The sequence below is a fragment of the Argentina silus genome (assembly GCF_951799395.1).
Source record: "Argentina silus genome assembly, chromosome: 8".
In the NCBI taxonomy this organism is placed as follows: domain Eukaryota; kingdom Metazoa; phylum Chordata; class Actinopteri; order Argentiniformes; family Argentinidae; genus Argentina; species Argentina silus.
Window position 1 is genome coordinate 16,124,979 of NC_139662.1, and position 25,512 is coordinate 16,150,490.

Genomic DNA, 25,512 nt, shown 5'->3' on the forward strand with positions numbered 1-25,512 from the left:
AAACTACTCTGGTGTCAGTAGTTTAACCACCCCTGGATCCTCAGATATCATATATGGTGCTGAGACGACCCAATACAATACAATACAATACAACACACATGCACGCACGCACACCCTCCTAACTCACCCATCCCCCTTGACTGTCTATCCAGGTCTGGATGTGGTTGTCCAGGTACACAGTCATCCAGTCTGCGATCCTGGCCACCAGGGGACTCATCTCCTTCTCCACACACTCCACGCAGAGGGCCCCCCCGAAGGCGAACAGCCCCACCACACGGCCCCAGTTCACCCCATCACGAAACACCTCGTCCATCACGCTCTCGAAGCTCTGGTAGGCCGTGGCCGGCGTGATGTGCAGCTGGGACGACAGGTCGCTGAACGCCCGCGCGTAGCGCAGCTCAAACTCGTTGGCCGAGTCCCGCAGAGCATCCTTCACCGCATCCAGGCTGGGGGTCCGCCGGCGAGGGGAGGAGGGGGGCGAGTGGCGCCCCGGCGGGGGGGTTCCGGGGCTCATACCCGTGCCGTTGGTCACGGTGCCGTTGACGTGTGTGGTGGTGGTGGTTCCGGCCGTTGCCCCACCCCCACCTCCCTCCGCCCCCCCCTCTCCCTCAGTCCTGCCGGGGGGCTCGGCAAGGCCGATGTGGCTGAAGGGGTAGTTCCTCTGGGACAGTTTGTAGTTAATGTAGAAAACCACCAGTTCTCTGTTAGACATTATGAGTTTCCTGTTTTCTCTCTGCTCCGGCGTCTCTGATTGGCTGTGGTGCCGTCCTCTGATGTCTCTGGTTGGTTGGCCGGTCGGTCGGGTCACATGGCCTGCTGGGCCTCTGGGTTCGGGTAGTCGTGACGACAGGTGAGGTGACGAGGCTCAGGCCCTAGGGCAGCAGGGGAACAATGCAGGTCTTAGTGAGCAGTCTGTGTGTGTGTATGTGTGTGTGTGTGTTTTGCATGTCACAATAAGCATAGGGGTTGTTGGGCAAAATGAGATCTAAACAGTTGCGGGTCAAAGTGCGTCTCTTTAATTGGGCCGTTTTATATGGAGCAGATGGTTGTTAGTCATTACCTGTCCCCGTCCCCCCAACCTCAGTCTATCCTGTGGGGGATTCTAACACAAGGCCTGTGTGTGTGTGTGTGTGTGTGTGTGTGTGTGTGTGTGTGTGTGTGTGGACATGCATCAACAAGTAGAGAAAGTGAGAAATGTCACTATAGTGAACCGACATGAATAACAGGCAAACCCCTAAAAATAAGTACAACACTTATAAGTGTTACAAAAATAAGACCAAAAACACGTTGTTATTTATGTTCGTTTGGATAACAGAACTACTCAATATCACACATAGTTGTGTTATCTTTGTCACCCATCTATGATAGTCAGCTGCGACCCCAGGACGGGGCTCGAGCCTCTGTTGTCTCAGCTCTCGACATCACACGCCACGGCAGCACGTGGGAGAAACGAGGCAAAGACTCTCTCACCCACGGAGCTGAACTTTACTATGCTAATCCTGACATTTAGGATGATCGACAGCGGTTAATAAGCGTTATCATCGGTAACTACGCTACTACGGACAGGTGGGAACTCCATGCAAAGATTATTACAAAACAACATAACGTCTAGATTCTGGCAGGCCGATAGAAAGTGGATTCTGGCCAAACATGCGGATTAGAGCTCCCTGGATAAATAGGAAGGAGACCAGAAGCAAAGTGTTCTTTATAGACATATAAAATATATTAATATAACCATCTTAATCGTTGTTTATAGTACGTTTGATATTTAAACATTAGAATTGAGATGATTGTCAATTGAGAACAAAACGATGTTGACAATAGAAAAAGCAAAACAATGTTTACTAAAGCCACATGCTGATGAACACGTGTTCCGCCAGCGGACAACACTACTCTCAGAACTTCTGATCACTGACACGGTATTGAATATACACACCTGGTTGTTGTTGCCAGTTATATGACAACAATAACATGATGATGATCATTCTACTTAATTTACTCATATTTATTGTAGCAAATTGACAATTCTATAGTTGTCTTTCATCCATGGAAGCCAAAGGTAGATAGATAACTCAAAACGATCCTTTTTCTTATCTTTTTTTATTTATTTTTTTACAAACAATTGTAAATCATCAACTTTTATCATCACAATAAATCGTCTTACCTAGTTAGTACCACACCAAACATGTGACCGAGTTTCTTCAACGCGCGTACAAGACTTCTCAAAGTGCCTTTCTTAGAAAATATAATTCTCTGAATTTCTTTAGTTGCCAGAAGGCGTGCTGTCAGAGTCAGTGAAAAGGAATTTTACTGTAAAGGCTGCGTCTGTGCTTAGTGGCTTTCCTCTCCTCTCCTCTCCCCTCCCCTTCTCTCCTGGCTTCGCCCAGTGAGCTAACCCGACCTATATTACGTAACAAAGATCTTCATTCTTTCGACATATCAAAGCCACAAATGTGGGAGACCTTTAAACTGCAGCCTTTTTTCAAATCCGTCAATCTTACAATCTGTACACAACCCTGTTCAAACTCCACTCGTAAAACACATTTACATTACCCATATCATATTATTGCCATAATAACGCATAAAAGTAATGTCGAGACGGATTTAACCCCTTCACTACCGTAATGTTGTCGACTATCCCCTAAACTGTCAATCTGCTATGATGATTATCACCTGTAATATGTCCGTTCAGGGAACCTGCCCGAATTCGGAATGTAGTTTAGGTTACATGTAGTTTTTCCTTTTTAACGTGACGTACTCTTGCAAAGAAAGGTAATGTGGCAAACACAAATATGCCCAAATATTGTGCACAAAATCATCACCCTTATTCCGATTGCTTCAGCTAGCTCGACTGTCTACGTAGCTAGTCAGTGGTCTTTTCAGACATCGAAAATGGCTAACGTTAGATTGTGGGATTCTCCGAATACGAACAGATTTCCACGTATTTCTTTAGCTAGCAACAGCAGCGAAAAAACAAGCAAAATGTTAAAACCAATCGGAACCACTTACTTGTATGTACACGTTAAAGGTATACTATACGCAAAGCCTAACATGAATTCATACCTTATCTTTCAGCGCACAGTCCAAACAGCAAATGGAATCATATCCGACATTTCTGTTGGATCAAATGGAGCAATGAGCTAGCTACAGTGGCTAGCTAGCTATAGTGCCTTTACACACAGTCAGTCAGTGGCTAGCAGCATTAGCCAACTTAGCTAGCTAGCTTGTCACTACTAGCGTATTGATGTGCAGTTCGCGAACGAATGAATCTTCAGTGAACCGAAGTACTGAATCGCTTCTCTAAAAGATTCGTTCAAGTCAATCGCAGACAGAAAGGTCTGTTACAGAAAGTCACGCAGATTTAGGCTGCGGTGAAGTCGGAATGGAAACTATTTAATTACAATGCTTAGTTGCAAAAACTCATAATCTGGGTAATCGTTCCAGTGTCGGGGTCCATTCAGTTGTCAGATCTGTTTGCCTCCTTCAGTTTTAATAACGTTTTCAAAGCAATTAAGATATATTATATTTATTCACGATAAAACAGTAGGATATATCACCTTTATGCTATTCTATTGATAATTCTGCAGATTAGCTTATTCCTTAAAAACAATTTATATTATTATTTGTTTATATTATTATTTTCTTGGATTATTATTTTCAAACTGTGTACCGTAAATAATATGGTCCCAATCACGAGATCGAGACGGACTGGACAAAATTATTCGCTGAACGAATTAGTGATTCAAAGATTGGAATATTTAAAAAAAACAGAACTGAATGATTCATTTCACTTTAGTGATTCGGAATGCCCATCACTACTGACTGCGAACGGAGGAGAATATTCCCTGAACTGTTCCACCCAGTGTGTGACATGATTGACGGCAAATAGAGTAAGTTTTCATCCTCTCTGATGAAGCGTACTTCATCCAAATAACAAGGCTGTCTTGTCTCACATTGGAAAAACTGTGCTGTGGATATAGCTACTACAGTAGTTAGTTAAATTGCTGGTAAATATGACAGTTAGTACTTTTCCTTCACCTGCCTCTCATCTGTCGAGGTGGTGTGAGTGTGTACAGTAGGTCCTCAAGCTGTCACAATCATCTATAGCGAACAAAACCTATATCTAACACTCTTCTCACCTATTTGAAACATTCAGATGAGATTTTATGTTTTGAGAATAATGGATGAGTTTCTATTGATAAGTCAACCTCATTACGCTGCTGAAGTGGGAAAAGAGCTGATAGCTAACCCCTATTCTTCAAAAGCCAAAACAAAGGATGTTGCAAATCTCCATGGTAACCTTTGTTACCCCGAAATTGCTCTCAACATATTCTGAAGCGTCTGGAAGGACACAGCGCCACCGTGTGATGCACAGACACAACAAAACAATCACCATACGAAGTCTAATCAATAAACTGAAATCAACCACTGCACTGAATCAGAATTCAAGGTTTATTGATTACATCACCAAATGCTTGGAAGATTACATCACAATATGTATATAGTACTTTAATTTCTGTTTATCTTACATGAAAACTTTACAGTTTGTATTTCTCCTTATACTGTATATATATTTATATTTATATATATATATATATATATATATCCCCCTCTCTTGGGAAGACAAGTAGACATACATAGTTGCAGGGGGGAAGGAATGCTTCTCAAAAATATTTAAATGCACTTCAAATAATTACATACATCCTTCTTTAAAAAACGCAGAGGGACTTTAACTACAAGGGCTGGGTGGGTAGATGCTACTGACATGTTTGCGGAGTAACGTTTGGTTTCTCTGGCCGGTGCATTCCCACGGTGGAGTGTGGAGCCAACACTGTTGGTTAACACACTTCCTCCTCAGTCTGAGGTTGCTCTGTCGTCGTCATCGTCACCCCCTCCCCTGCCACCCCCGCCTCCATGCCCCCCTCACTCCACCCTACCCTCTCCCACCATACTGCAGGGGTACAACAGAAGAGCATAGAAAAATACAACCGTTCCATGGGGAAAGGAAACTCCTAGGTGTATGAGACACACACAGCCAGTCTGGTAGATGTGGATGAGTCTATGGGACAGCACATTGATTCTAGAACACACAGAGTTCTCTACCATTCTGTTCTTGAACTTTGGAACATTCCGAAGCCTTTTTTTTGGGGGGGGGGGGGGGGTAGTGCAGTACAGTCTTACAACAAACCCCTGATGTAAACTGACAAGTAAGATTGCAATAAAAGAAGTATAAAAAAAAAAAGGAATCAAAACAGAACAGAAAAATAAATACAAGTAAAAATACAGGCCATCGTCATGATAGGTCATTGGTCGTCATGGGGTGGCGTTGCCATGGATACAGTTTGTCGCGCTCTCCCACGTCAGACAAGAGGCCAAAAGCCAAATACCGATAACATGAACTTAAAGAGGGGGCGTGAACAGCGTCCTAATAGGTTTACATCAGCTCACCAAGCCAATCACATTGAAGGGGGGAGACGCCGTCGAGACGGTTACTGTCGGGGTCTGATGATCTGCTACAGGGGAGGCTGGTGGAGGTAGAAAGCAGAGGACGGGCTCATTGTATTATATGGAACAGAACGGGGAAACCCGTTTGATACCATTCCTAATTCCGTTCCGTGCATTATAATGAGGATGGTCCTCCAATTTCTACCTCCGCCAGCCTCCTCTGGTCGGCTATTAGGCACAGGTTTCCTAGAGATCTACGCTTCAGCAACACTCACGACTGTGGCTGTGCTGCTGCCACACATCTGGATATGCATGTTACGTTTGTTCAGTCTTAAAAACAGAAAGACAAACAAATCAACAAACAAAACAAATCAACAAACAAACAAACAAAATCAGGTACAGGATATCGTATAACAGGATCAATAAATTATTCTGGTTATAGTTCTTTCCATTCCGTTATCGTTGTTCTTCTGTCCATTCTATTTGACATGAGCGCCAGAGAGTTGTAGAGAAACAGTCAGTGGAGAGGTTTGTCCAATCACAGTGCTGTTCTCCCTGGGGGGGAGGGAGGGGGGGTCAAGAGGGGTCTAGGGAGGAGGCGATGGGGGGGGTCACATTGCCAGAACACTCCAAGCCTTTCCTTTGAAGTGAACAGTAACAGAGGACTTTAAAGCATCTTCACATGCGAGTCTGTCCCTGTTTCCCTGTGTGTCTCCCCCAGTCTCTCCCCTGCCTCCTCCCAGACTCCCACGCTCCAAGATCCCACCCATCACCCTCCTATGGCACCAGGGGCCGGGCCTGCCCCCCCTCGGGAGCGGCGATATGGAAGACAGAGCCGATGCGCAGGAAGAAGCGTCGCAGGACAGCACGGAGCTCAGGGATCAGGTCAAACTGCATCATCTCACACAGGTGGGGGTAGTAGCAGGACGCATGGGGCTTGAACTGGGGAGAAGAAATAGCAAGTTACACAGGGGGATGAGATAGCATGTTACATTTACGGCATTTAGCAGACGCCTTTATCCAAAGCGACTTACAACAATGTTACACGGCTGAAGGGATAGCACATTAGACAGGGGGGAAGAGATAGCACATTACACAGGGGGGAAGAGATAGCACATTACACAGGGGGGAAGAGATAGCACATTACACAGGGGGGAAGAGATAGCACATTACACAGGGGGGAAGAGATAGCACATTACAGTGTGTGTGTGTACCTTGTCGTCGGGCAATCTCAGGGTCCTAGTGAGCAGCAGCAGCAGCAGGCTGGTCCAGGCTTCTCGATGGCTCTCTGACGTCAGGCTGATAAAGTAGGACAGAGCCTCACTGCACACCCTGGAGACAGGACACACAACACACATTACATTACTACTACCACACACACACACACACTATGACCACACAGCACCAACACACACACTATGACCACACAGCACCAACACACATTATAACCACAAGGCACCAACACATTACATTACTACTACCACACACACACACATTATAACCACACAGCACCAACACACACACACACACTCACAGCAGCAGGCGTGTCTGTATGTCTGCCCAGGAATCTTGTAGCTGGGGGTCGGTGTACATTCTGAACAGGATCCTCAGGCTGGCTGCCAGACTGCTGGTCTCCTGCTTCAACAGGTTGGGCTTCGACTTCCCCTTGAACCCTGGGGAGAACACACACACAAGCCAAGACAGACAGACAGAAGAGGAGAATATGCTAAATACTTTAAGACAAAAGCATCCCTGTCCCATCCCATTAAAAACAAGGCAGTGTCAGTGTAATTGAACCAACCTGACAGATAGACAGGTACTGACAGACAGTGTGTGTGTGTGTGTGTGTGTCTGTATCTGTCGTTGGACCAACCTGCCCTCCAGAGCGCGGTCCGCTGCTCGTTGTTGGAGTTGAAGTCCCTGGCGAAGGTGTGAGACTCCAGCAGACAGTCCAGCAGCTTGAAGAGGTGCTGGGACGAGAGATGGTGGTACATGCCCTGCTCTCCCCCCGGCCCCGGGCCTCCTCCCTCCTCCCCCTCCTCTATGGTGTCCCTCTGGGGACAGACAGACAGACAAGACAGACAGACAAACACACACACAGACAGAGGTGGTTGGTTGCTAATAAAGCTTTATTTAAATCTAAAACTTGAAACGGTACGACAAAAATGCTGCCCATCCAGTCCACCCACCAGACTAGAGACTGTTGACTAGAATGGGAGTGACACAGCACTCTACTAGCTAGCTAGTAGCTACTGACACTTAGCATAGCATGATGCTGGATTGACGAGAAGCACCACACACACACACACACACACACACACACACACACACACACACACACACACACACACGTTGTAACAGACCTGTGCAGCAGCCATGTTCTCGGCGTCCTCCTTCTTGCTGGTTGCCGGGTAGAAGACGATGTTGTCTATAGTCTGGATCAGTTCCAGCTGAACCACACACTTTATCAACAAGCCCGCAAATAACTTCTGGTCTGACACTTCTGGGGGGGGGGGGCGTGGAGAGGGGGATGGAGAGAGAGAGAGGAGGGGAGAAGGAGGGAGAGAGAAGAGAGAGAGGAGGAGGAGATGAGGACAGAGAGAGAGATGTGAGTACAGAGAGAGAGAGTGTGTGTATGTGTGTGTGTGTGTGTATGTGTGTGCCTGTCCTTACTGGTGTTGGCTCTTCCCTTCCAGGTGTCGTCGCTGGCGGTGGACATCTGACTCTGCCTCTCTGACAGCGCCCGGTCACAGCTGCTCTGTGATTGGCTGTCACAGTCCACATCCTGGGGAGACAGACAGATACACTGTGAGGACACATGAGGTCGCTTCCTGTGTGTCAGAGCGTTGTCCTGAGGAAGGGTTCGGACCTGGGCACACTGCTCCTCTGTGTTAGGGAGGGGTCTGGGACCAGAGGAGGCTGCTGGAGGTAGAAATCGGAGGATGGGTGTTTGATACCATTCCTTATTCCGTTCCGTGCATTACAATGAGCCCGACCTCTGATTTCTACCTCCAGCAGCCTCGCCTGTCTGGGACACAGGTGTGTATGAGAACAACAAGGCTCCACAGATTCGCCTGGAGTCGGTTTGTCTGTCTGTTGATTATGTCATTGTTTGAATGTTTCTGTTTTGTTTGTTGTTGTTGTGTTTCTCACCGTGTGTTTCCCATCTCCGGCCTCTTCCTCCTGCCCAGCTGGTCGCCATGTCAACAAGCTGTGGAGAGGAGACGAGGGTTTGTATTCAATAAGCTACATTAGTAACCATAGTGATGAACAGCCATCAGTAACCATAGAGACGGACAGCCAATATTATTATCCATAATAACGGATAGCCAGTAGTAACCATAGTGACCGTTACACAACGTTCATATAGAAATGTGATATGTAGAACATGTGTGTGTGTGTGTGGTATGTAGAAATGTGTTGAGTAGAACAGGTTTGTGTGTGTGTGGTATGTAGCTCTACACTCTGTATCGTGACTCACGTGTGGAACACGACAGTAACCTAGTGGTGACTCACACATGTGAAACACGACAGTAATATAACAGTTGCGTGACTCACGCGTGTGGGCTGGTGGTCTGGAAGATCTCCAACATACAGGAGCATGTGACGTTCCAGACGTCTGGACTGAACTTGTCTCCGTTCAGAATCACCAGGTTCTCCAGACAGTTGGTACCGGACCGTGCCAGCTGCTCATTGTCTGTGGGGGGGGGGGGGGGGAGGCAGAGAACTGGTATAATTGACACTACATCTAGGGAGTAGTGTGTAGTGGCTAGGTGCTAGGGAGTAGTGTGTAGTGGCTAGGTGCTAGGGAGTAGTGTGTAGTGGCTAGGTGCTAGGGAGTAGTGTGTAGTGGCTAGGTGCTAGGGAGTAGTGTGTAGTGGCTAGATGCTAGGGAGTAGTGTGTAGTGGCTAGGTGCTAGGGAGTAGTGTGTAGTGGCTAGGTGCTAGGGAGTAGTGTGTAGGGTCTAGGTGCTAGGGAGTAGTGTGTAGGGTCTTGGTGCTAGGGAGTCGTGTGTAGTGGCTAGGGAGTATTGTCTAGGTGCTAGGCAGTAAGGGTTGGTTCCAGACCCACCTTGTCTGACACACCACTGCAGCTGAGTAAAGATGTCGGCCAGCAGGACCTCACTCAGAGGCTCGTAAAACTGTGTGAACACGTCACAGATGGCGTAGAGGGCGTGGTTACAGGTGGTGGTCATCCACTCCGTCTTCTACAGGACAGATAGATAGATAGACAGACAGACAGACAGATAGATGGATAGATGGATAGGTAGTTAGGTAGATAGATAGTTCGGTAGATAGAGAGCGAAGGATAGACCTCTGTCTGTTGCTAGATATATAGGTAGATGGATAGATAGAGAGAGAGAGAGAGATCTCTCACCTCTGTCTGTTGCTCTGGAAGCTTCATGTTGTCAAAGATCCTGAAGACGATCCTAAACAGATCGTGCCACCAGTGCTTCTCAAACGTGTGACCGTAGCTCTTCATGATCTCAAACATCACCGTCAGACCTCTGGGATAGCCACACACACACACACACACACACACACACACACACACACACACACACACACACAGACACACCTTTTGATCAACTGTTTGAACCAGCATTAGCTGGACTTGTGTTAGTGTGTTGTGGTCTCAGGGAAGGGTGTGTGTGTGTGTGTGTGTGTCTGTGTGTGTATACCTGGTCCGGACGTCCAGCTTGCAGCGGTTGATGATGCAGGACAGTTCAAACAGGATGGGGAACCAGCCTCGAACCCACACCCGGTCGCCAGGGGCAACGTTCATGTCATCGCTTGTGTACTCCCGCAGAGCCTGGGGAGAGAATAGAATAAAACTTTATTAGCCATTCAAAGAAGGGAGAGAATACAATAACGTTATTATGAGGCTCTTCCCCAGCCTAGTACTATCACATCTGATTAAACTAATCAACTGATCTTCAAAACCTTGACTAACAGAATCAGGTGTCAGGGCTGAGCTGGAGCAAAAACCTGCAGCTCTCCAGGACCAGGAGTGAGAGTCACTGGTGTATAGAATATAACTTTATTGTCCCTGTGAAGAGGACAGAGTATGAAGGTGGTGTTACCTGCGGGCGGTCGGAGACGTATTTGGCGCAGTGACGTATGAGGCGGATGGCCTCCATGCTGGTGTCAGGGAAGGCTGCGTTACACACAAACTCTGACAGACACTTGACTGCGTCCTGGAATGAGTCGATGGCCGCCGCAAAGTGCTGCTGAAACGTGTTCACTGAGGGGGAAGGGAGAGAGGGAGGGAGGGGGGAGAGAGAGGGAGAGGGTATATCAGTTCTCATTTGAGTTGCTTGGTCATAGTATTTAAACCAAAAGTGGAGGTCAAGCCTCAGTCCCATGGTAGCGAACCAAACTATATTCCTGGAACCAAAATGACCGTCCTTTTCTCCTCTCATTTCACTTGGAGCCAAAATGGCAGCTGAGCTCAAAATGTCAGGTGTGTGTGTTTGTACTTACTGACTATGTGTCCTGTGGTCTGGAAGGCCAGCTCTACGATGGTCTCGTCGTGGTCCGAGGCGGCCTGGTGGAACACAGAGAAGATGTTCTTCCAGCCAGAGCGGATGTTCCCTGCCTGGGAGTTGACCATCTGGGCCACACACCGGATCACCATGTCCCTGATGGTGGGAGACCTGGGGGGAGGGTGGGGGGGGTTAGAGGGAGGGTGTGTGTGTGTGTGTGTGTGTGTGTGTGTGTGTGTGTGTGTGTGTGTGTGTGTGTGTGTGTGTGTATGTGAATGGGTAGTATAAATGATTTGATGTATGTAAGAGATGGTTTTTGCCTTCTACTATCTCACACTCTCCATCCATCCCTCCTGTCCTCTCCATCTACTCCCTCCATCTCTACCTGTTCTTCTTGACGATGTGTTCGAAGGGGCGGAGGAAGTCTTTCTGGAAGCGGAAGTTGGCCAGCTCTCCTTTCTCCAGGAACTTCATGGACAGCTGCCTCAGAGAGTCCACCGCAAAGATGGCTACGTCCTCGTTGGGGTTGCAGCCCACCTGGGGAGGGAGGGGTAATGCTTAGTCTCCTATGACCTACGCACACGCACACACACACACCTGACCTGATTGAATCTCCTATGAGCTACACACACACACACACACCTTGTTGAAGTGGTCTCCTATGACGTGCCAGATGCGGGACCACTGCAGGCGGATGCGGTTCATGTTGTAGTAGGAGATCTCTACGATCTTCTGCAGGCTGAACATCCTGGGCTGGTGGGCCGACGCCAGCTCATCCATGGACACCGCACACAGCCACCGCACAAAGTCCACTACACAGGAGAGAGGTGTTACACACACACAGACACAGACACAGACACAGACACAGACACAGACACAGACACAGACACACAGACACACAGACACACAGACACACAGACACACACACAAATGTACTTACCAACTGCATTTCCATCTAGCCTGGTAGAACCAGTGAAGATCCTATAAACAGCAGATGATGGTTAGATGTCAGACTGTGTGTGTTGGCAGATATTAGGGACTTAATTCTGGGTCTTACCTGTCAACGGCCACCACCACGCTCTGAGAGCTGGTCTCCCCTACGGACTCCTGGATGTGAGCCATCTGCCTCCTGTCAGGACCACCAACCAGGGTCCCTGAAACAACACACACATGTAACACACACTCGCTGACGCCCTGAATGTGTGTTTGTGTGTCAGTGCCAGCGTGTATGTGAGAGTGAGTGAGTAAGAGAGTGTGTGTGTATCCTACCCAGGCCGAGGGGCATGAACTCCTCTCCCCCTGTAGGGAAGCCCTTGATGCCCGCCTCGCGGTCTCGGACTACCCCAGAGATGTAGCGCGTTTTTACACCCGTCCCGATCAGCTGGGCCAACTCCAACTGACTGATACACCGCAAGATCTACAGGAGAGGGGAGGAGAGGAGGGGAGGTGAGGAGAGAGGAGAGGAGAGGGATAGAAAAAAGACAATGACAAATGAATAATAAGGTAGAGATAATTAAGTCATAATAGGATATGATTAGTGTGTGTGTGGAGGTGGTAGGGGGTGAGCAGAGGGAAGCTGTACGTGTTGGTATAGTTAGTTATAACAGAGAGACGCGGTCCCCTACCTCGTGCCAGGAGTTGCCCAGGTAGTTCCCGTCGGTGTGGGCGACGGTGATGAGGGTCTTGATGGTGTCAATGTTCTTCTGTTTCATCTCTGTGATGCTGGAGCTGGCCGTGAGCAGGGTGAACCTGGCCAGGGCCTGGACGTACGCATCACGCTCCAACTGGAGGAAGGGAGGGAGGGAGGGAGAGAATATAAGAGGACACAAAAACATGTTGAAACCTAACAATGTAGTAGGGTAACAGAATGTCTGATGATGAGGAGAGATTGCCTAGATTATGTCCTGTTCAATAACAGGTTAGTCAAGCTCCCCAGACAGCCAGGGAGACTGACCTGCATGGAGAAAATGCAGGCAATCCTGATGGCACAGCGGATGCCCTCCAGACACAGTGCTGCCACCTCCTGGTCGTCACAGTCCTGCAGCCCCACACTGAACGCTGCCAGCAGGGGGGTCCACGCCAGCTAGAGATAACACAGAATACAGTTAGACAGACAGACAGACACACAGAATACAGTTAGACAGACAGACAGGCAGACAGACAGTCCTGCAGCCCCACAGTGAACACTGCCAGGAGGGGGGGTTCCACGGCAGCTAGATACAACACATACAGAACATACACACACACGCACACACTCTTAGACGTGTGTGTGTGTTACCTTAAACATGGGCTTGATGTGCTCTAGATGTGTGTGTACCAGGTGTGTGTGTGTGTGTGTGTGTATGTATCAGGTGTGTGTGTGTGTGTGTGTGTATGTGTATGTATCAGGTGTGTGTGTGTATGTGTATGTGTATGTATCAGGTGTGTGTGTGTGTGTGTGTGTGTGTGTATGTATCAGGTGTGTGTGTGTGTGTGTGTGTGTGTGTGTATGTGTATGTATCAGGTGTGTGTGTGTGTGTGTGTGTGTGTGTGTATGTGTATGTATCAGGTGTGTGTGTGTGTGTGTGTGTGTATCAGGTGTGTCTGTTTGTGTGTGTTACCTTAAACATGGGCCTGACGTGCTCTAGGTGCGTAGCGCTGAAGAACGGCGCCTGGGCGTGGCTAACCGCCTCCATCAGAGCTTTGGCCGTCTTCGCCATCTGCTCCATCTCCACGTTGTACAGCAGCCGCCGCTGCTTCTCATTGGCTACATCTGCAGAGAGACCCCGCCCAAAGCCACACATCATCACCACACTTCAGTGTTCTCCGTCCGTCCGTTTCTCACTGGCTTAACAGGTAACAGGTACCACGGACAGTGTTGGATACTACACGCCACGTTATCGTGCTGAATACGACACAGGGTTCTCCCCTGGATTTTTTTTTAACAGCGTGACCCTGGATTTCATTACCATGTCAAGATGCGCAAACGCTGAATTCACATCATAGCACTTCCACTTTATTTTTTTAACAGCGATGTCGTTGGCGATCAAAGATAGTTACTCTTATCGTTACGAAATCTATAGTTTAATTCGCCTTGTAATGTTGACATAGTGGCACCGCCATGTTCACGGCGTGGTTACGTTCTGTGGAGGGAGCCCTGCTGAATATGAATGTGAACGCTACATATCACGTTATTGTGTCACGTTATTGTGTCATGTTATTGTGTGTTGTTATTGTGTGTTGTTATTGTGTCACGTTATTGTGTCACGTTATTGTGTGTTGTGTGTCTGGACTTGTCATGTGGTATAGTTACGTGTTCTTTATTAGGTTATTAGTCTGCCTCTAGGCCTGCTCTTTCTACCCACTCTGCTTGCTGGACTTGGGGGTGATGGAGTGCTCCTTGCTGTCCTTCATGCGTATCTTCTTGCCAGCGATCTCGTCGTAGATGGAGGAGAGGTACTCCTCTGGCAGGTCCTTACTGTCGTTGATGCCCCGGTTCATCTTTATGTACTGCTCCTTCGTCATCTTGTTCTTCACCTGAACCAGTGGAGGGGGAGAGGAGTGAGGACAAAGACAGAGGAGGGTGGGTGTGTGTGTGTGTGTGTGTGTTGTTCTTACCTGTGTAGGTCTGTAGTGTGTGTGTGTGTGTGTGTGTGTGTGTGTGTGTGTGTGTGTGCGTGTGTGTGTGTGTGTGTGTAGTTCTTACCTGAGGACTGTGTAGGTCTGTAGTGAGCATGATGATGGAGTATGCCAGGACGTAGGCCGTGTCAGCACTGGCAAACAGGGTCTGACTGCAGGGGTCAGGGAGAGGTCAGGAGGTCAGAGGGGAACACAACCAACTGAACATCAGACAACTGGACATTCTATAGGAGCCACTTCTGTATGCATAGCTGAGGTTGCTGGCTTTAACATCGGACATTCATCACCGGAGATTATAGAACACGTATCTGAAGAGAATAGTTCCACATCTAAGATGCTATTACATGTTTATAGAGCATTATTAATGTTATAACATGTTTATAGAGCAGGTATAATGTTATAATGTGTTTAAAGAGAAGGTATAATTGTATAAAATGTTTATAGAGCATTATTAATGTTATAACATGTTTATAGAGCAGGTATGTGTGTGTGTGTGTGTGTATATGTGTGTGTGTGTTCCTCACCCCTGGTTACATTCCAGGTAGCGAGCAGCGAACTTCTCCATCAGCCTGTCGATCTTCTGGGCCTCTCCCGGGAGGCGGAACCCCTCCAGGAACGCCCGGAGCGCCGACACAAAGTCCCGCCCACAGAAGTCCAGCTGGTCCACATAGCTGTACATCACTTCCTTGTTGAAGCGAACATTCTCGCCAAGGTACTCCCCCACCTGGGTCTGTAGAGGGGGGAGAGGGGATAGGTCTTACAGTGTGCCCACTGAAAAACATTCGCATTTCACATTTCACTTCATTTCCAACCCAGGCCAAAGATGGGAGGTTGTGATTGGTTCAGGCTAGGAGGTTGTGATATCGTGATTGGTTGCTCTCTCACCGTGTCCAGCCTTTCCTCCTGATGCAGGAACTGGGCGATGTCCTCCGCTGTTTTACCCAGCATGCCCTGCTCCTGCAGATACTGAACGCCTCGCTTGGGCTTCTTATTGAACCTGACAGACAGAGGGGACACATGACCATCTGAGAGACTGAGGCCAGAACAGGCTAACAGACAACTAGGCTACTAAACACTAACACTTATATGATTCACAGACAGACAGAGAGACAGGCAGACAGGACAGATGGATGGATGGACGGACAGACAGACAGACAGACAGACAGACAGACAGACAGACAGACAGACAGACAGACAGACAGACAGACAGACAGACACTCACAGCTCGATGCCGTGTTCGATGATCTCCTTCTGCTGTTTGATGACCTCATACTGCTCCGGGTGGTCCGGCTGAGCTGATTGGACAATGGAGGACACAGTCGAGTCCAGAGAGCTGATGCTGTCACGACGAGATGACAGGTGTTCCAGCTTCAGCTCCGCCCCCTCACCATCTGACGGACGCTCCTGGCCTGTGAGACACACACACACACACACACACACACACACATACACACACATACACACACATACATACACACACACATAAATAAAGAGATCACAGCACTGCGCTGGAGGAGTGAGGGAGAGAGATCTGTTTGTTTTCTACATTTCATTATGTCTTTTTGCCAAGATGACCTACATAAAAAAAATCGCTAGCTTTCCAGCTAACTACTGACTCCTTTTCTTTTCTACTCCCCCCCCCCCCCGTGCATCTCACGGACGCTGATTTCACACGCATGGTGTAGCAGCTCAGTAAGATTCTCACTCACACACACACACCACAACCATACACATACACATCTCACCTAGGTTAGCCTGTAGGTTGGGGTTGACGTACAGGTCCTTGCTCCACTCTACCATACACTTGAGGATGGAGACCAGACACTCCAGGCCCTTCTTCCTCAGACTCAACTCCTGGAACACACACACACACACACACACACACACACACACACACAGTTTTAAGTTTGATGCAGTATTGTCTTTTCTATAAGCCAGAGATGCTGCAGGACTAGTGAGTGTTGCAGTGAAGATGACATTTCAGTTATTAAGCAGACGTTCTTATCCAAAGGGACTTGAATTAATCTAGTGAATCAACTCAGAGTCAGAGTGTATTGTATATACCTGTAGAGGAGTCATGCCCCGCTGTGTGTGTGTGTGTGTGTGTGTGTGTGTGTGTGTGTGTGTGTGTGTACCTGTAGAGGGGTCATGCCCAGCTATGTGTGTGTATATCTGTAGAGGGGTCATGCCCAGTAGTGTGTGTGTACCTGTAGAGGAGTCATGCCCAGCTGTGTGTGTGTGTGTGTGTGTGTGTGTGTTTGTACCTGTAGAGGGATCATGCCCAGCTGTGTGTGTGTGTGTGTGTGTATGTACCTGTAGAGGAGTCATGCCCAGCTGTGTGTGTGTGTATGTACCTGTAGAGGGGTCATGCCCAGCTCCTGGCCGCTCCTGCCCATGGCGATCTTTGACAGGTCGTTGACCAGACGCTCAAAGATGTTGGCAGCGTTCAGGTCACAGTCATAATTCACATAGATGTCCACCACACACTGGGCATCTGGGGGGGCGACACACACACACACACACATTAGGTGGTAATGTTTGTATCTGGACAGATGTGTGAGTGTCTTGATGATTGTTTGTTTGTGTATGTTTGTATGGTGATGACTGTGTGTGTGTGTGTGTGTGTGTGTGTGTGTGTGTGTGTGTGTGTGTGTACCTGCACAAATGCGTGTGAGGGTCTGGATGACCATCCACTTGTGTTCAAAGGAGCTTGAGGACGTCTCTAGAATGGTCAGAAAGATCTCCCTGAAGAACACCTGAGAGAGAGAGAGAGGGGGGGGGGAGAGAGAGAGAGAGAGAGAGAGAGAGAGAGGGGGGGGGGGAGAGAGAGAGAGAGAGAGAGGGGGTGAGGTGAGGTGAGGAGATGAAAGGTAGTAGTTGATGACTATGGTTTAACCTCATTGTGCTTGTTATTTATTCATCAACACATCATTCCTTCTCAGTTGTCTGTTATGAACTGAGAAAGGAAACAGGACAAATAAACAATTAATATGTCTCTCTCTGCCCGCCTGCCTGTCTCTCTCTGCTTGTCTGTCTGTCTCTCTCTGCCTGTCTGTCTGCCTGTCTCTCTCTGCCTGTCTGTCCGCCTGCCTGTCTCTCTCTGCTTGTCTGTCTGTCCCTCTCTACCTGTCTGTCTGTCTCTCTCTAACTGCCTGTCTGCCTGTCTCTCTCTGCCTGTCTGCCTGCCATCCATCCGTCCGTCCATCCATCCCTTTATCCGTACCTCTATCTGCATCTTGAGGTGGACCTTGAAGTGTGAGAGGAGTGTGAGGAAGATGGCGAGGGAGAGCTCAAACACCTCGGGGACGGAGGAGACGCCGTTCTTACTCAGCGCCACACACAGGTACTGCTTGATGGCATTGACAAACATCTCATGCGTGCGGAACACAGGCCCCGCTCCCTGGAGCACTGAGAGGAGGAGCTGCAGGGAGACTACCTTGGAACGCAGCTCGTGTGACCTGGGGGGTGGGGGTGGGGGTGGGGGAGGAGAGGGAGAGGGGAATGGAGGAAGAGAGAAAGAAGGTAAGACAAAGGAGTTTAGTCTTGGCTGGTTAGGAATGTTCTCTTTGAGGACAACAGGCGTATTTAGTTCTACCACACATTCTCTCTCTCTCCCTCCCTACCAGGGCCAGACTCTCATGTTACAGTAACCAGAGCTAAGACAAGGATGTAGAACCAAAATTCACCTGTCCTGGTTATACTGTGTGTGTGTGTGTGTGTGTGTGTGTGTGTATGTGTGCGCATGCATTTGTTTGTGTGTCTGTGTGTATGTGTCTCTGTGTGTCTCGGGGGATGTCTAACTTTGGGTCTGGTGGTCCGTCGGCCAGAGGCTTCATGGAGAGTTTGCAGAGGGACCTGAAGACGAGGAAGGCATCCTTCTGGAGGACGTGAGAGAACCTGGCGGTGGAGTGGGACCCCTGGAGAGTCTCCGCATCCTGGGGGGGGTGGGGGGGAGGGAGAGAGAATAAGTAATAGAATGGACATTCCCAGTCTTTGGTGGGAGGGATTTATGAATTATATTTCCTTGCTGATCCATGTTTAACAGCAGACTAAACCCACCAGGATGTCTGTGGAAGACACTGAGGCTCGGTCGTCAACGATGCCGTTCATCTGCTGGCCCTCTGGCCTGCCTCTGGGGGGCGCCACCTCGGGGTGGGGGTCAGGCTGGGGGTGGGGGGGGTGGTCACCTCCTGTGGGAGGGGAGAGGAGAAGTGTGTGTGGGGTGTGGGGAGAGTTGGAGAGGTGGGGGAGGAGAGAAGAGGAGATGAGAGGAGGAGGGTGGGTGGGGGGGGAGAGAGAGACATGGTTGAGATGTTAGCCAGAGAATGAGAACAAGCCTCCATTTCACTAAGGTTGCTATGGTTACTGTTTTTTTTAGAATGACATACGACCCTTCTGATTGGCTGTACAGCTCTGAGGCCTGACCACAGTTAGAACCAACCACTGACCTGCTCCATCCTGGGTCTGAGCTTCCGCCTCTGATGTCACTTCCTCTCCCTCCTCAGTCCGAGGTTGCTCTGCCACCGTTGGACTGACGACGGCCTCCCCGGCCTCCCCCGCCTCCCCCGCCTCTCCCCCCTCCTCCCCCGCTGCAGGCTGGGTCACAGTCCCTGGTGTCTCTGGGCCATCCTCCTCAAACACATCTGTGGACGGAGGAGGAATGAAGAAGAGAATGTAGACTGAAACATCTCCACCACACAGAGTTCAACTCATTTAGTGCAGAGGGGGAATAAAGTACTGTCCCAACTGTCAACATTTTAGAGTGCCATGGTGGACTTTATTCACCAAAAATACATAAATTATGATGCTTAATTTTGTAGCATTTCAGCACTCTACGTGGTGAGTGTTCCGGAATTCTTTGGCAGTTGGTGAATTAAAGATCACTAGTTCACATTCCAGCCAGCTCTGTGTGTGTGTATGTGTGAGTGTGTACCTGTAGAAGAGTTCCCTGCCAGCTCTGTGTTTAACATTTACATTACCTGGCAGGGGCGTGGCCTCCCTCTTCTGTTCTGTAGACTCCGCCTCCCCCTCAGCTGGGCTGTCCTCTGGTTGGCCGTTGAGGGAGGGTGTGTCTGTGTCCGGGGCGGGGGGCGTGGTGTGAAGGTCGGGGGTGCTGGCGGCAGGGGAGGGGGTCCCGTTCCGCTCGGGGGTGGGGGAGGGGGAGGGGGAGTGGTCTGACCTGGGGGAGGAGGAGACATGGCCGGGGATGGGGGAGGGGCTCTGCTCGGGGAGGCGGAGTCTATCCTTCTCCTGCTCCTGGGCCTCCAGAGCCTGTCGAGATGGAGGAATGAGAGGGAGGTGGAGAGAGATGGAGGGATGAGGAGGGATGGAGGAATGAGAGGGAGGTGGAGAGAGATGGAGGGATGAGGAGTGAGGTAGAGAGAGAGATGGGGAGATGAGGGAGATGGAGGGATGAGGAGGGATGGAGGAATGAGAGGGAGGTGGAGAGAGATGGAGGGATGAGGAGTGAGGTGGAGAGAGAGATGGGGAGATGAGGGAGATGGAGGGATGAGGAGGGAGGTGGAAAGAGAAGGAGGGATGAGAGGGTGATGGAGAGAGATGGAGATGAAGAAAGAGAGAGATGGAGGTGAAGAGTGAGAACATGTCCATGTCCATAACATAATAATGACCATAATAACAATAATAAGCGACAACAACAATACTGCTACTGACCGCCTGCGTCTCCATGCGTGTGAAGATGACGTTGAGCATCTGTGTGAGCGTGGCCTTGGCCGTGGTCTGGTTGATGAGGTTCCTGCTGGCCAGGTAGATATTGTAGCAGGTCCGGACCGTCAGCAGAACTGTCCCCTCATGGACCTCGATGTGGGGGGAGGTCACCGCCGTCAGCAGGGCCTGGGGGGGGGGGGGGGCAGGGTTAGTCAGGACGGCCTGGGAGCCAGGGGCTCAGTTCGGTTCGATAGAATTTCATTTCAGTCCAGTCCTCTCTTGTCCTGTCCTGTCCTCTCTTGTCTTGTTCTGTCCTGTCCTGTTCTCTCCTCTCCATGAGGGCTGGGAGAGATTGTCTAAAAACCAAATAAAGGTCACCTTTCAGACTCCACAAGGCCCCTCCTACCAGAGTGAAAGGCCAGGTCTATAAATACAGGCATCCTTCCAATAAAGTCTTTATCACCAAAGATAACACCATCTGTTACCAGCAACTAGCCAGACAGACTTTGTAACCTCAAATTCATCATTCATTCATTTGTTCCTCCTTCCTCCCCGGGTGTGTCAGCTTCACCTTGATGATCTGCAGCTGCACGCCCTCGTCCGTCTGGGGCCCCTGGAAGCAGCTACAGATGGTCTCCACCAGGCTGTCGATCAGACGCCTCCCCGGGGCTCCGCTGGCCGGGGCATTCCCTGTGATGTGGCCATACGCTATCAGCTTCTGTTGGGGGGGGGGGGGGGGGGGGAGGAATATAAGAGGGTTATGGGGAATGGTTCCCTTCAGACTAGGGGTCGTGGAGAGTGTAAGTGTGTGTGTGTGTGTGTGTGTGTGTGACTAGGGGTTGTGGAGTGTGTGTGTGTGTGTGTGTGTGTGTGTGTGTGTGTGTGTGTGTGACTAGGGGTTGTGGAGTGAGTGTGTGTGTGTGAGTGAGTGAGTGACTAGGGCTTGTTAAGAGTGTAAATGTGTATGTAGGGGCCATGGAAAGTGTAAGTGTGTGTGTGTGTGTGTGTGTGTGTGTGTGTGTGTGTGTGTGTGTCTAGGAATTGTGGAAAGTACATGGAATGTAGGAATACATCAAGCATGTGTAACAGGTGGAACAACATTCCAATACCTCCACCCCTCTGGCAATACTTTCTCCCCTCCCACAACTATCCTGTAGGTGTGTGTGTGTGTGTGTGTGTGTCCGTCTCCATACCTGTAGACAGTCCAGCGAGGTGCTGACTATCCTTGGGGACTTTGATTGACAGGCCAGTTCAAAGGGCAGCACATACTTGTCAGCCTCGATGTAGTTGGCTCTGGGCGGGACCACCGTCCCATCTCTGTCAGGGGGGGGGGGCACACAACAGGTCACAGCTCTGTATCTGGAATCTACAATACATATTGTATGTCTATGTCTCTGAGAAAGATTGTCTATCTAATTCAAGATTTTATCAGCCAGCGGTGCTTTCCCAAAGAGCTTAGTATTGCACAGTGTATTGAGACCATGTGTAAAATGTCACTTCTTGTCCCTTACAGCTAAACCTTTCATTGAAGAAAATGAAATGGAGGGAGAGAGAGAGAGAGAGACAGAGACAGAGAGAGAGACAGAGCTAAGGGGTTTGAATGTTAGAATGAACTTACTTCTGCTTGGCCAACTCGATCTTTATTTCATCTGTGAAGACAAAAGCGTAGATGAAAACATTTAGTGAAACCTGAACTTTGACCTTTCAAACCAGATAAGACTGTTGGTCTAGTGGGCGTATTGATAACCAATAGGGTTAATTCACTATCATCCAATCAATAGCTTACCTAGCCTGCTAAGAAACATCCAATCACCACTCTCTCCTACATTACCTAACCAATCAAAAGCTTCCATTCAAAAAGCATCCTTTAGAATCCTACTGCATGTCATTTAGGTCGCAGTCCAACTGGTGCTAATACATTTAGGTTGCACTGTCAAATACCTCATCTTAAACAATTTAGATCACCACCACCACCTGATCACCACCACCACCACCCAATACTGTTGTACTCAAAAGGATGAGGCAACAGTTTATTGGAAATATTTCAAATAAAATTAACCTGAAACTAACCCTAACCCTAGTTACCATTTAGTTAGTGAGCTCTGAGGCAGACACAGCCAGATTGGACCAGGGATGTATAACACTGTCACTATGGCCCCCACCACACACACACGCACGCACGCACTAGACTACTGCTGCTGGCAGTACAGACACACACAGCAGACTAAACACAGCGCACAGTCTCCAGCCAGACCAAACACACACACAGACCAGACTACTAGTACTGGCTGAAACAGACACAGCCAGATGGGACCAGGGACACATGATGTCACATGATCACAGGCCTCAACACTCAGAGACCAGAGAGCACTAATGCTGCCAGTACACACACAACACCACACAACTACAACACAACACACACAACCACTACTGCTGCCAGTACACACACACAACACAACAATCTCCAGCCAGCCAAACAGCAGGCCGGGGGGTTAGGAGGAGGGGAGCAGATACAGCCAGATGGGACCAGAGACACTGCTGTATCACATGATCACAGGCCTCAACACGCACATACAGACTAGAGACTACTACTACTATTGCTGCTGCTGCTGCTGCTGCTACTACTACTACTACTAGTAACTACTACTACTATTGCTGCTGCTGCTACTACTACTAGTAACTACTACTACTATTGCTGCTGCTGCTGCTACTACTACTACTACTACTAGTAACTACTACTACTATTGCTGCTGCTGCTACTACTACTAGTAACTACTACTACTATTGCTGCTGCTGCTGCTGCTGCTACTACTACTACTACTACTAGTAACTACTACTACTATTGCTGCTGCTGCTGCTGCTGCTACTACTACTACTACTACTAGTAACTACTACTACTATTGCTGCTGCTGCTACTACTACTACTACTACTAGTAACTACTACTATTGCTGCTGCTACTACTAGTAACTACTAATACTACTATTGCTGCTTCTGCTACTACTACTAGTAACTACTACTATTGCTGCTGCTGCTACTACTACTAGTAACTACTGCTACTATTGCTGCTGCTGCTACTACTACTAGTAACTACTGCTACTATTGCTGCTGCTGCTACTACTACTAGTAACTACACCTACTACTACTAGTAACTACACCTACTACTATTGCTGCTGCTACTACTACTACTACTACTACTATTGCTGCTGCTGCTACTACTACTACTACTATTGCTGCTGCTGCTACTACTACTACTACTAGTAACTACCACCAACACACCCACCCACATACCAGACTAGACTAGAGACAACTACTACTACTAGTACTACTACTACCAACACACATCACCACCTAGGATCTCATTCACTCTCCTCTAACCAGCCAGAGCAGACAGCAGGACTTTGGGGGGGTCATATATTAGCCTACATTTCACTACTAACATAACAGTGCAATAAACTCCATAAGTAAACAGAGGAGTCTGTTCTGGCATAGGTGATTGCGTGATAACTAAATGTGTTGGGTAAGCCCAGTGGCAACGTGTAGACAAGACTCTGGACTGACTGGGAGCTAGCAGTGAACAGGAGACTACTGCTTGTCTTCCTGTCCTGAATCATGAATTATACACAGTGCAGACACAGGTCAGAGCACAACCATGTCTGTCTCCTTTTTCCATCTCACTGTCGTCAGGAGAGGACGTTCACAACGCATCCTTCCTGTGTTGGAGTGATCACAGACGTCACATTGACTGGATAGGTGTGAGCAAGGGTTCCATAATAGAGCTTTCACCCATCCAGTCATGGTAGATCAGTGATCACTCCAGGAAAGGGAGGAGGAGAGGGAGGATGGAGGGAGGAGAGGAGAGGAAAGGAGAGGAGAGGAGAGAAGGATGGAGTAGAGGGTAGGAAAGGAGGGAAGCATGGAAGGATGCATTTCCACACTATTTGAACAGGGCCAGGGAGAGACCGGATAGGCAGCAACAGCTTTCCTGGAGGTAACCTTTCACTAAACTGGAATTTCTGGTAACAAATCATTACCTGCCATCTGACGAGGTGTGTGTGACAGAGAGGGGCAACACTGAGTTGTTGCAAAGCAGCTTTGGAGAACAATAGCTTTATGTACCTCTGACTTATAGAGCCAAACATGTAAACAATGGAGCATAATTGAGCCCTCTAAAACAATAGCATACACAACCGCCATGTATTGGAAAGATTGTTGGTGTGTAAGACTATGGGTGTGTGACACTATGGGTGTGTAACACCTTGGTTGTGTAAGACTATTGTGTATAGCTTGTGTTGTGGGTGTGTAAGACTATCTGCTCCTCTGTCTGTAATGGAAAAGAACGGACGTCAGAGTACCTGGAGTTACCTGGTAACTCCAGGCAAGGCGAGAGAAAGGTGGCACAACTCTGGCTGGATGACAGCGTTACGTACTTCTCAGCGATTGGACAAGTAGCTAGCTAACAAGCCAGCCAGTTAGCTAGCAACTTAAAGTTGACAGTGATAACAAGGCGATCTGAAGAAATACATGCAATTGAATTGAGCTATCCATGTATAGAGCCAGAACTGCGACACGTCCCCTTGGTCGTGATCTAATAAAATAAGAAATCGAGCTAATGTGCTAACGCTACGAGCTTGCAACGCTATAGTAGCTAGCTGTCAGGCTTGACAGTTGATACATCGGAGGCCATTGAGCGCTAGGGCCAATGCTAAACGGCTAACTTCCTATACCGAGGCTAGTCATCAAGCAAGCTAGTGTTGGCTAAACCATTACATTGAAACAACAAATCAACCGTAAAGGTGCGCTGCCCCCCAATAAACAAAACACACTCACCGAGAGCCACCTGGCAGGCTTTGCGCAGCTGACTGTGCTGGCTGCGCTTCACCTCCTTATCCGAAAGGATTTTTTCCAGAGCCCGGGACAGAAACATGCTCTTGGTTTTTGTGCTTCTTTCTGTCTGCGTCTGCTGTTGATGTTGTTGTCGTTCAATACTTTGTTGTTGTTGCATCTCTCGATAGAACTGCCACTCTCTCAGGTCTTCATCTTCGGCCGGGTCCTGCGTAGGTGCAGGTGACGGTAAGGCTAACGGAACTGGGGGTGATCTGTGTATGTCTGTCCACCGAGTTTGTTGGGGCTGGCTGCTACCTCAGCACAGAGTCGCCATGTTGGTTACACGTCACGTCACGTGATACTCAGCTGCTTTATTTTGATGCGTTGTCGCCCTCCACAGGCATAGAGAAGGAATGACAGTTTCTCCACTGAAACCTTTTACATTTCACATGCAAAAGCAATAAAGTTACA

At 48.7% G+C, this 25,512-nt stretch overlaps 2 protein-coding genes across 4 annotated transcripts in view; both read right to left on the bottom strand.

Annotated features, from left to right (window-relative positions):
* bcl2l1 (BCL2 like 1) overlaps positions 1-3,210 on the bottom strand; it is a 16,685-nt gene extending 13,475 nt beyond the window's left edge. The window contains exons 1-2 of one of the 2 annotated variants that reach the window (XM_083675771.1): positions 3,064-3,210; positions 128-872 (exon numbers count right to left, since the gene is read on the bottom strand). In XM_083675771.1, the coding sequence (XP_083531897.1) occupies positions 128-712 (585 nt within the window). In that variant the 5' untranslated portion in view covers positions 713-872; positions 3,064-3,210. Of the gene's footprint in view, positions 1-127; positions 873-2,164; positions 2,296-3,063 lie in introns of those variants that run through there. The other variant, XM_083675772.1, reaches the window with a different exon arrangement.
* Positions 3,211-5,152: 1,942 nt separating this feature from the next.
* arfgef2 (ADP-ribosylation factor guanine nucleotide-exchange factor 2 (brefeldin A-inhibited)) lies at positions 5,153-25,367 on the bottom strand. 2 transcript variants are annotated; one of them, XM_083675707.1, is made up of 39 exons: positions 25,045-25,367; positions 21,835-21,865; positions 21,410-21,533; positions 20,788-20,934; positions 20,223-20,402; positions 19,529-19,820; positions 18,998-19,192; positions 18,609-18,739; positions 18,351-18,484; positions 17,773-18,007; positions 17,206-17,305; positions 16,904-17,043; positions 16,295-16,403; positions 15,772-15,958; positions 15,435-15,546; positions 15,074-15,279; positions 14,617-14,701; positions 14,276-14,447; positions 13,532-13,683; positions 12,886-13,014; positions 12,557-12,715; positions 12,201-12,348; positions 11,989-12,085; positions 11,872-11,912; positions 11,574-11,743; positions 11,317-11,468; positions 10,930-11,102; positions 10,530-10,690; positions 10,128-10,258; positions 9,824-9,953; positions 9,518-9,653; positions 9,004-9,142; positions 8,599-8,656; positions 8,119-8,230; positions 7,809-7,948; positions 7,319-7,499; positions 6,980-7,118; positions 6,660-6,777; positions 5,153-6,387 (listed from the first exon to the last, which is right to left on the bottom strand). In XM_083675707.1, exons 1-39 carry the CDS (start codon positions 25,217-25,219, stop codon positions 6,223-6,225), a joined length of 5,586 nt encoding a protein of 1,861 aa, XP_083531833.1. In that variant the 5' UTR covers positions 25,220-25,367; the 3' UTR covers positions 5,153-6,222. The 2 variants fall into 2 exon arrangements, with proteins under 2 accessions (XP_083531833.1, XP_083531834.1); XM_083675708.1 differs by lacking the exons at positions 20,223-20,402; positions 20,788-20,934; positions 21,410-21,533; positions 21,835-21,865; positions 25,045-25,367 and having other exon boundaries at positions 19,483-19,607.
* Positions 25,368-25,512: the final 145 nt, after the last annotated feature.